Here is an 11,887-nt window from a genome sequence, read left to right as displayed (position 1 = left end):
AAAAAAAAAAAAAAAGCTTGAGATGATAGGGCTGGGAAGGTGGCTCAGTGGCAGAGCGCTTGCCTTGCATGCCTGAGGCCCTGGGTTCGATTCCTCAGCACCACAAAAGCAAAAAAAAGAAAAAAGAAAAAAGCCGGAAGTGGCGCTGTGGCTCAAGTGGTAGAGCGCTAGCCTTGAGCTGAAGAGCTGAGGGACAGCGCCCAGGCCCAGAATTCAGGCCCCACGACCGGACCAAAAAAAAAAAAGCTTGAGATGATAGGATTGGGGCTGGGAAGGTGGCTCAGTGGTAGAGTGCTTGTCGAGCAGGAATGAAGCCCTGGGTTAGATTCCTCAGGACCACATACACAGAAAAAGCTGGAAGTGGTGCTGTGGCTCAAGCGCTAGAGTGCTAGCCTTGAGCACAGAGAGCCTCAGGGACAGTGCCCAGGCCCTGAGTTTAAGGCCCAGGACTGGCAAAGAAACAAAACAAAACAACCTTGTAGGCTGGGTCCTGAATGCTTCACCACCGTGGTTTGTGGTTAGGGATACGCTGTGTAGACTATTAGACCCAAGAGATCAGAAGGAGAAACGTTACCTTGCACTGACAAATCCACCTTCCAAACAAGACTGCCCGAGACTCAAAGATGGGCAGAGCACAGTGCCCTCTCATCCGGGGGCGCAGCGCGACCGCGGCTCAGGAGCGAGCGCCCGCTGTCCACCTGTGGCCACGCCAAAGTGACATCTTCTCCACAAAGCAAAGTGTAATCACACAACTGTTCACAGCAGTGGGCAGACTCGCCAAACAAAGATTATTTCATAGGGGGACAGATCATGGGGGGGCGGGGGGGAGAGAACAAATGGCAGCCTCTTAGCCAGCCACACCAACACCAAGGATAAACAAGTTTTCACAAATGGCTCCAAGAACAGATGAGCCAAAAGCCAACAAAACCCACTCAACTATGTAACTGCCTGCAACAAATACTTCTAAGTTTCCTGGGAGGAAAGTGACACACACACACACACACACACACACACACACACACCCTCACCCTCTGGGAAGGTGATCATTCCTTTAGGCTGGGCTTTTAGGCACCACCATAGACAGCTCCCACTCTGCTGTCTCAGGAGACGACTCTTCGTTTGGCCTGAGGACTGGGGTCCATTATGAGCATCTACGGCATGATGCCGGGCCCGCTTGCCTGTACATCCGTCTGTCTGAGCAGAAGCCAGTCCTTCAACTCCACGCCACCGCGCCCAGGCGCCGGGCAGCCGCTTCCCTTTCCCAACCACAGAACCCTATCTCATGCTGGGTGCAAACTCCCTTACACGAAACATCACTGAGCACAAATGCACGCACCCTGAGTGATCTTCCTCTAAGACGCACCCTGAGTGATCTTCCTCTAAGACGCTAGAATCTTGGGAAACTGCAAATGTTCTTGAAAGTCACAGGATGAACAACACACAGACTTTACTAAGCTACCAGGAAAAAGGTTTAAGAGAACTTTTGTTTTGCTAACATTGTTTACCCAGGCACATAAAAGGATACTTCCAAATAAAACTCATAGCTCCATTTACTTAACATGAATTTAAAGTTACAATGAAACATAAGAGTCTCTTCTCACAGGCTGGAAAATAAAGCAAAACCACCAGGAGGAAGGATGATGAATACAACTATGATTAACACTGAAGGAAACGCTGCCTAAGAGAATCTGAAGACTCCACAAGAGGTCAAGGAAATGTGATCTCTTAGAGATGAATTGGTTCAAGAATAAAGACAAAAAGTCAAGGAAAACAACTTGGTAAGTCTCATTTTTCATGGATTTTGCTTTCATACTATTTAAATGTTGAAGATAGAAATAAAAGGGAGGGAGGAGAGAGAATAAAATGATTTCAATGCACACAACTCCCGTCAGACTTCAGATTTCATCTTTGCGACATTACATATTGCTAACACCTTCAAAAAGAAACGGTACAAACCAATCTTACAAAATAAAATTAATCTGCTAAATATCTTCATTATCTGCATTTACTAATTGATATTCAATATAAAAATAATGATATTCAAAGCGCAAAACAGCAAGCAGTGGCCACAACTCCCTTGGCAGCCTTGGGAGAGTTAGCCACTATATATTAGTACAAAAATCAAATTTAATTTTCCAACACGTTTAAACCCAATTACACCCATGCAGGCAGAAAAACTACCAGTGGGCCAGGCACCACCTGTAATCCCAGCTACTCAGGAGACTGAGAACAGAGGATCAAGGTTCAAGGCCAAGTCCAGGCAGGAAAGTCCATGAGATTCCTCTCCAGATAACCACCAAAAAGCTGGAATTGGAGCCTGTTAGCTCAAGGGGTACAGCACTAGCCTTGAGTAAAAAAGCTCAGGGATAGCACCCAGGCCCGAGTTTAAGCCCCAGGACTGGCAAAAAAAGAAAACAACAACAACAAAAAAGCACAACAGCTCTCTGCCTCTCAGACATGCACTCACTATTTAAAATCCTATAATCACTAACCAGCTACATCTAAACAAAAACTCACAGAAGGTGTGTAAACTGTACCCTTATCTCTTGGATTACAATGGTTAAGTACGGAACAATTCCTTAAACATTGTACAAATCATTAAAGGTACACTTAAAAGCACCTACAATTTTCCTTTAAAAATAAAAGATTGAGCTGGGTGGCGGTGGCTCACACCTGTAATTCCTATCTTACTCAGGAGGCTGAGATCTGAGGATCCCAGCTCGAGGCCAGAACAGGCAGCAAAGTCCACCTCCAATTAACCACCACAAAAAAAGGGGGGGGAGCAGAATTGGTAGAGTGCTTGCCTTGAGCAAAAAAGCTCCAGGACAGCATCCAGGCCCTGAGTTCAAGCCCCAGGACCTGCACACACAATAAAGAAAAGATTCACAGTGCACTGCACCCTGGAACGTACGTGGTGTGTGAATGCAAACAAAGCACAAGGAAGCCAACCTAACCTGCGGTGTGCCATCTTGCTTCTTAAAATCCCGCTTTCTCAAGCAGGAAGGAACCAGCTCACATCACGTCCCCGTGTCTCAGGAAAAAGCACGCAGCGGCTCCTAGGTACCGGAACGCCGAGAAGAAAGTACAACAGGTGCACTTAACACAGGCCCGTCGCCGGCTCACGCTGTCTGCGGGGTTAAGTCCCACCACAAACTCAAACCATCACCGGAGAAGTCTCGTGCTGCCACACCACAGGCCGATGCACACCCTGGATCTGTCCCACGGGCGTTAAAGCAGCGTGTCAGCAAATGCTGCTGGCATTCGAGAGCTCATTTGTTGGAGCTTCAAAATGTCAACAGCGTTAGCAGCCCTGGTTCTGGTTACTAACCCTACATCGCCGTGCGTGAGTCAGGAGAGGTGAAAAGCTTAACTACAAGCACCAGCAAGGCTGACTTACAAAGAGAAACATCACACACACACATAGGAAACATTCATTGGTTTCCAGATACAGTAAACAAGTGAAAAGGATTCGTCTGCAGGTACATGAAGTTTCCGCTCCCTTAACCATTTAGCAGAAATCTGGAATGCTGGGACCGACTGTAAAGAGAGCTCGAGGAGACACGGGTTTCTGGAAGGAGGGTAAGGGCTTGCAGTGCAATCGTGTAACACATCGTAAAGCTAGCTCACAGGATTCACAGACGAAGTCACATTAAAAGACGCAGGATGCTGGAGAAGCTAATTCCACACCAATATCATTGTGATTTTCCTGCTCAGCACCAAGTGACATTCTCATGAATAAATATGATTGCTCCTTTAAAATTCAAAAAGAAAAAAAAAAAAAGCTAAAACAAAGAAGTAATACCAAATGAACTCTTTACAACAGCCCTTCTTCTGAAAGCCCGCAGGGGTATGGCGGAGCCCTACCAAACATGCCACTTACACAGAACTCAGGCTTCCACGTTCACGAGCAGACATACCTTCTGTGGATACCACTCGTAAAACGACTATGAAATCCCACAGGATGTAAGACATGCAAACCCCCCCCCCCAGTAACTCTAGTGAGGTCAGACGCAGCCCAAACAGTATTGCTTCCTTAAAGCTCTGCTGACTGTCAACTTTGGGTGTTATCTGGAGTTAAGAATCTCGAAGGAGCAAAATACATTGCTAGCCGTTACCCGCGTTCCTCCCAGAGCTGGACCTCCCCCCCCGTGCTTCACTTCACGCTCTGCTACTCTACCATCAGTATAAAATCAACACTGAGATGCACGGTAAAACTAGTGACATATTTACACCAATGGACTAGGAAAGTTCACACGCGCAGCATCACTGCACAATGCTACGGCGGCGGGAGGCGGATGGTAAGCGCATCACCACGTAGCGGGCCCGCACGCTGCACTCTGCGCAGACTGCCAAGCCCTCCAGCGGTGCCCTGGACGCAGTCCTTGCGAAGGGCCCAGAGTTCACTGCACAGGAGTGCCGCTTCGTAGATGCCGGCTCTACCATCTTCCATAAAACTCCACGACAAGGGCCCAGCGTGCTGAGGCAGAGAAATGAGCAAAAGGCACCCAAACAGAGGCCCGCGACCGCGCCAGGAGGCCCGTGCGCAGCTCAGCACAGCACGTTTGAAGTCGCTCTGCAGCGCTCCAGCGCAGCGCGACACATTCCCATCCACTTGGCTGCTTGTGGTAAAGCCAAACACCACGCTCCTGACCCGGAGACAAAACACAGCCCAGTCACACGGGAAATGTCCTCAGAAGAAAACAAAGCAACCGAAACCTTGGCTCCAAGTGCTGCAGAGGTCAATGTGCAGCTGCAGCTCTAACCGCATCTGCAGGGCGGTCGCCGCACCCTCGGCCTCCTCTCCTGCCCAGAGCTCTCCAGCAGCACGGCCTCCGGCTCGCACTCGGCACCGGGGAAGGGAAGGCTGGGGGGACGCAGCAGGCCTCTCCAGCATCTCGGGACTCACAGCGCCCCCCACTGCTGTCAAAGGTCCAAGATCCTCATGATGGCGTTTTGGTCAAACTTAAAACTCAGGAAGGCTCTGGATGAGAACGAGGGCCGGCAGTGGCCGTTACACGCCACCGATGGCCCCTCGGCGCGGTCCGGCACCGCCTCCTCACCGGAACCGGGGAGGTCGGACGCAGCATCTGCTCAGAAAAATGACAAACATCAGTCCGAAAGCTCAGTGGAAATGCCACGCTGCCCCGGCCCTTGCACAGAAAGAAACCGCGCAGACACAGATGCGCCCGTCCCTGTCCACAGGAAACCAGAGGAGATCCACCAGCGTGGCTTCCCTTCCCTCAGCCAGGGCCCAGCTGACTCAAGCAGGATTCTCAAGACAAGAATCCTTTGGTACTTTATTCTACATGTTTTGTATATCCATTCCACACCCAACTAATAACCTTCTGTAATGTTCTTGAACATGTTTTGTGTTTTTTTTAAGGTTCTGTTAACTGACTTCTGAATAGATGTTAAGAGTTAAATTAACAGCCGAGCCCATTTTCTATCACCGAGGTGGTCCCCAAAAAATGCTACTAAAAGGACTTCTCTCCCAGCTTCGCTGTGGTGAACTCTTGCTGTGCTAGCGATGGCGGGGGTGGAACTCGGGGCTCTGTGCTGTGCTATGTGATGGCTGTGCAGACGCTAAATGAAGGGTAAGACGCTTCAAGAAAAGCGCCAGGAAAACTGAGCAGCAACGTGCAGAAGAAACTGGACCCTGAAAGGGGACAGTGCAGCCCCTCCAGCCCATGTGTACCGAGTGTAGTCTAAACCAAAATAGACCATGCCTCTCCCCCCCGCAGGTCCCCAAACCGCACCCCGCACCACACCCAACAGCGACCTGAAGTGGCCTACAGGGAAACTGAACCCACAGAGGAACCTTTCTGTGGATGATACACCAAACCCCAAAACAACTGAGAGAAGACTACATCCAACTGAACACCCGGGTCTCTCTCCTCTCCACCAACCCCCAGCACTGTCAGAGGGCTCGCGCAGGGCTTGGGCCCAGCACACAGCACCAGCACGCTGACCCGGCCTCCCTGCAGCACTCACGCCACACACACTGCACACCCGCACGCCCCACACGCCCGCTCAGCAGGCAGCAGCCCGCAGGCCCCCGGCTGAAACCTCACCTCAGGAGAACCAAACCCCACCCCATGTTCTTAAAAAACAGCAAAGGACTTGCCTGTTTCAAAGTTGTCCTGAAGCTTTCGTGGGTGCAGTTTCTTTTCACATTTCTATTAAGAAACACAAAACACACACAAGAGTAGTTACCAGTTATTTTTTACTTATTAAAAATCAGGAGCACCAGACTCTGGTGGCTCACGCCAGTCATCCTAGCTACTCAGGAGGCTGAGATCTGAGGATTGCAGTTCAAAGCCAGCCTGGGCAGGAAAGTCCATCAGACTCTCATCTCTAACTAACCACGTGAACTGGAAGTGGCACTGTGGCCCCAAGTATGAGAGCGCTAGTCTTGAGCAGAAGAGCTCAGGGACGCGCCTAACTTGAGTTCAAGCCCTAGTACTGGTGTGTGCACACACACAAACACACGCATGCACACACATACACACAATCAGGAAATACATATAATCAAACCTCTCTCGAAGAAAATTAAACCAGCAATCCAATCACCATCCCCATTCTGAGTCTTTTTTTTAAGCCTAAAACTTACTTTAATTCTGGTTACAAATACCCTATGAAGACACCAGACAAAGAAAAATATATATCCTACAACTCAACCCAGAAATAGCACTATTTCAGCTACAGCTTTCCAGCTTTTATCTCAGGAAGGCACGGATAAATGCATTTTTATATAGTTAACTCTGAAGGGAACTAATTAGAGTATACCGATACTGTTGTATGACCCTCCGTGGGGCCTCATTGGGGGGGGGGGGGGAGGAGACCTGTTCCTGTCCCTGGGTTACATCCAAGGCAGTTCTAGAAACCTGTAAAACAAAACCATGTTCTAATCAATACCAATCTGCGTTGTCTTCTTTCTTGTGTTGCTGTTGTTTGGGGCAGTACTGGGGACTGACCCCAGGGGTTCCTGGTTTGCTACTTAAGGGCTCTACTGACGTGGAGACACATGCCAGGCTTTGTACTCACACTATTTTTCAAGACAGTCTCGTTTTTGCCTTCCCAAGTAGCTGGGAATACGCGTCCACCTCACTTCTGCTGACTTAATGGTCCTCTACTAATACAGCACCCTGCACAGACGTGCAGCTTCTCTGTATTTTCATAATTGCAACGAGAATTCCAGGCCTTTCATTCAGCCCAACACTTTTCTAGACAAGCTGTTCACTTTACTAGTATTTACGATTTGCTAATATACTCAATAATATGCAACTTGGAATTACTGGTGTTTATATTTGTCTGTGATGGGGAAAGATCACTGCACCAGTGTTTACATTCATGGAGCAGAGTTCAATACTTTTATATGTTTATACTTAGAAACTTGTATTTCTTCTCTTACAAACTGTTCATACTTCACTATCATTTTATTAAGACAAAAAATTCAAGTTTTTCTACACAACTTTGAGAGTAACTTGTGAAATATCTAAAAAAAAATCCCACAGGAATTTTGAATGACTACATTCTAGATTAATTGGAGATGTGTACGGTCATTAAGGAAGCACTTGCTGCATCTTATTGAAGCCTGTTCATTATGATCATCTGCTCGCTCCTGCCAATCCTTTCTCAGAGCCGAGTAAATAAAAATGCAAAGTCTGAAGTAACTGTAACATGTTTACTGGTGGAATCATGATAGCCAAGTTGTAAATAAGCTACATTCAGGGAATTTGGGTGAAAATACTTTGCTCAATATTTGACATCACCACTTTTTAAATAAATGACAAAAAGAAACCCCACAGTACAGGCAAGCAAGGGCATGAGAAGTTACTAACTTAGACAGCAATTACAAAGTTACAGGACTGGGAATGTGGCTTAGTGGTAGAGCGCTTGCCTCGCATGCATGAAGCCCTGGATTCAATTCCTCAGCACCACATACACAGAAAAAGCCTGAAGTGGTGCCATGGCTCAAGTGGTAGAGCGCTAGCTTAAGCACAGGGAGGCTCAGGGACAGAGCAAAGGCCCTGAGTTCAAGCCTCAGAACCAAGGGGGGGGGGGGAGGAGTAGAGTTACCCTAGTAGGAATCTTACATAATGGATTACTGTACGAGAAAAAAAAAAAAAAGACAAAAAACTACCTAAGCTGGTGGCTCACGCCTGTCATCCTAGCTACTCAGGAGGCTGAGATCTGAGGATCACGATTCAAAGGCAGCCCGGGCAGGAAAGGCTGTGAGACTCTTATCTCCAATAAACCACCAGAAAATTGGAAGTTGCGCTGTGGCTCACGCAATAGTGCTCTCGCTTTGAGCTGAAGAGCGCAGGGACAGCACCCAAGCCCGGAGTTCAAGCTCCACGATCAATACAAACAAACACTACCAATACAAACACAACTAATACAAACAAACAAACAAAAAGTACCTAAGGAGTTGCTTAGATATATACCTAAACCAATGTCATAAGTCAGTCTGTAATTCAGAGTAGCCGGATTTTTGGGTACATGAACACAACCGTACACAATCTGGACCTAAGAAGCCCTGCAGATGCATGAATGAGAGTAAGAACCAAGTGTGTCACACCCACGCACCGCGACCCCGCAGCGTCCGCCTATGGGAAAAGCGCTGAACGCTTACCATCAAGGGATTCTGTTGCTTTGCTGGTTGACTGTGGATTCCATTTGTTCTTTTCTTTTGATTAGGCGAGTCTTGATACTGCTTCCTGCCATTTCCCCTCAAATTCTGATTCTGTTTTTCCAGTAAAAAGAAGTAAAATGTGAGTCTGTGGCACAATGTTGTTATACACAAGAATCTCTACGCCTGTGTTTACAGCTGCTTAACCCCAGAGCTGAGCAGCGGCAGACACTCCTAACTCCACATCCACGTATTTTTCTTTTTTTTTGGGTCCGGTCGTGGGGCCTGAACTCTGGGCCTGGGCACTGTCCCTCAGCTCTTCAGCTCAAGGCTAGCGCTCTACCACTTGAGCCACAGCCCCACTTCCGGCTTTTTCCTTTTTGCTTATGTGGTGCTGAGGAATCGAACCCAGGCCTCAGGCATGCAAGGCAAGCGCTCTACCACTGAGCCACCTTCCCAGCCCTTAATCAAGGGTTCTTAAGTGAATAATCTTCCACTAAATGGTCAGGTTGGGCCTTTTGAACTTTTGAGTGTTTTTTGTTTTTTGTTGAGTGCTATCTCTTAGGTAAAGGTGAATCTACTAGAACCATAGTTCTACTTCTAGTTTTGGGGTTTTTTTTAATAGTAATTCAAGATGAGTCTCGTGGACCCTCCAATCTCAGGTGGACCACTGGCATCCAGCCAAACAGCAACTTTTAAAACACTTCATTTTCCTTTACCTTGAAAGGATGACTATTTAATGGGACTAACTAAAATGGGGTGACTCAGCCAACTATAGGTACATATATATGATAAATGAAAATGACAAATGAAAATTTCACAGTTACATTCCGCCTACCTACGGGAAAAAAACCAAGCAGCTACTAAGACAGGTGAAAACAGTAACAGACCCCAAGTAACGACAGGAAAAATGGGTGCCAGAGCCTGCCGCGTCCTGCTACCACACAGGTTCACGCCGGCAGCTGTCTGGTTTTCCTGTTACACTGTCGTGTAACACACACAAAATTCACCATGGAACCGACTTTATATATATTCCAGTGGCACCTAATACAATTTTAACAACAACTGTCATCACCAGGCCCTTCCAAACTGTTTTGGCGGTGCTAGGGTCAAATACTTTACCTTGCACAGGATAAGCATGAGCCCACAGAGCTCCGCCCTAGACAGAAGCTCCGCACCCACAACACAACACAACTCCCTCCTCCTCCTCCAGCCTCAACTTCTGTTCTGTGTGCTCAACTCTCTAGCTGGCAGGATCTGTCCTGCTGTGCGTATCTGTTTAGGGCCCTGCTTTTAATTCTTTTGTTTACACACCTAAGCGTGGGAAGACCGAGTCACCTGGTAACCACATTTAACTGGCTGAGAGACCACCAGCTGTTTTCCCTAGCCAGACTGTTCACTTTCCCACTGGTAATGCAAAGGGCTCCAATTCTTCCTGCTCTTACCAACACTGGTCACTTTCTTCATGCGGGTTCTATTACTACCAGAGCGACTCTAATTTGTAGGAGGCATTTTACTCTAATGCTGTCTTGTATTTCCCAAATGGGAACGTGGGCCATCTTTCTGTTCCTATGGACCCCCTGAATACCTTCCTCTGAGAGTTTTCTAATCAAGTTGTCTGCTCTCTTTCAAACAGGGTTGGGCTGTTTTGTACGACTGTCACTTACTATAGCTTTTGTGTAGATATCTATACATATGTACACATACTTATCTCTGGATATTAATCCTTTACCAGATACACGACTGGCGTATACTTCCTCTCATCTTGTGCGTTTTTTTCCCCACTTTCTTGACTTTGAGCAATTCAGTGTGTATGTTTTTTTAAAAAATGATTACCACTTGGAAGACAAAAACAAAAAGACAAAAATATTAGTAAGCAGATGGAATAATTCTAACTCAAAAACTGTTCCTAGCGTGTTCTCCCTTGGTAACGTGTGTCAGTTTACGCCATTTGTCTCATAAGATTCCCATCAAGGTCAGCTTCAGATCACATCTGAACACTGGAGGCTTTGCTCGAGAGCTCACTTAGCCATGCACACGAGTTCTGTCAGCGACCGCCGTGCCACTCCTCACTCGGGAGTGAGTGGCACGCGTGAACACGCACCTTGGCTTTGAGAAGGTCGGACGCTTCGTGGCCGCCGCCCGGCTTCTGCGGCTGCCTGTGCTTCCCCCACTGGTCACCGGGAGATCCTTCGGGGAACAGCTGCTGACTGTGGCGGAATTTGGTTCGACTACACCAGGATTTAAGAAGCACAAGTCAGATGAGAAAGTTGTCTGGGCCTAGGGGTGCTGTCGCTGAGCTCTTCAGCTCACGGTGAGCGCTGTACCACTTGAGCCATAGCATACCAGTTTTCTGGTGGTTTATTGGAGATGAGTCTCATGGACTTTCCTGCCTGGGCTGGCTTCCAACCACAATCCTCAGATCTTAGCCTGCTGAGTAGCTAAGATTACAGGCATGAGCCACCAGCACCTGGCTTTGTAACCATCTCTTGAATATTTAATCTTCTATTTGTCTTTTAACTAGACTTTTCTAAATTTTTAAATTTTCCAATAGCGGGTTTGAACTCGGGGCTCACCCTTGCTAAGCAAACACTCTGCCTCTCGAGTCTTTTTTGATTTTTCAATTCAGGTCTCACATGGCTAGCCAGGCTGGGCTGGCCTGTAGGTCTCCTGATACTTTTCATACAGTTAGGAGTGCAGACATGAGCCACTGTGGGTGACTTTTATTGGTTGAGGTGAGGTCTCAAGAACTTTTTGCCTGGGCTAGTCTTGAACTTCGATCTTTCCCAATATGCTCTCCCTGAGTAGCTGGGATTACAGACATGTACCACCTGCCTAATAGCTTTTTTTCTTAATTGGACACAACTTATATTCTTACTGAAACGTTTCTAGTATGGAACTTAACCCTACACATATTAGTTACACAGTATAGCATACACTTAACTTTAGTGATCTTGCCACACAGGATGGCACACATGCGTGTGTCGAGTCACAAATACCAAGACCACAAAAGAGTAGTAGCTTTCCAAAACACATTAAGAGTTCTTCAGGGCTGGGAATGTGTCTAAGTGGTAGAGAGCTTGCCTCACATGCATGAAGCCCTGGGTTCAAGTCCTCAGCATCACATACACAGAAAAAGCTTAGAAGTGTTGCTGTGGCTCAAGTGGTAGAGCGCTAGTCTTGAGCACAGAGAGGCTCTGGACAGCGCCTAAGCCCTGAGTTCAAGGCCCAGGACTGGTAAAAAAAAAAGAATTC

At 47.4% G+C, this 11,887-nt stretch overlaps 1 protein-coding gene across 1 annotated transcript in view; it reads left to right on the top strand.

Annotated features, from left to right (window-relative positions):
• Mcc (mutated in colorectal cancers) overlaps positions 1–10,916 on the top strand; it is a 64,586-nt gene extending 53,670 nt beyond the window's left edge. The window contains exons 14-17 of the mRNA XM_013016006.1: positions 3,576–3,579; positions 5,526–5,536; positions 8,314–8,322; positions 10,752–10,916. Coding sequence (XP_012871460.1) covers positions 3,576–3,579; positions 5,526–5,536; positions 8,314–8,322; positions 10,752–10,916 — 189 coding nt within the window. The remainder of the gene's footprint in view (positions 1–3,575; positions 3,580–5,525; positions 5,537–8,313; positions 8,323–10,751) is intronic.
• The last annotated feature ends 971 nt before the right edge of the window (positions 10,917–11,887 follow it).

This window comes from Dipodomys ordii, unplaced genomic scaffold (genome assembly GCF_000151885.1).
Source record: "Dipodomys ordii isolate 6190 unplaced genomic scaffold, Dord_2.0 Scaffold29, whole genome shotgun sequence".
NCBI classification, from domain to species: domain Eukaryota; kingdom Metazoa; phylum Chordata; class Mammalia; order Rodentia; family Heteromyidae; genus Dipodomys; species Dipodomys ordii.
The sequence above is the reverse complement of the archived record's forward strand: the minus strand, read 5'-3'. Positions and strand labels throughout refer to the sequence as shown.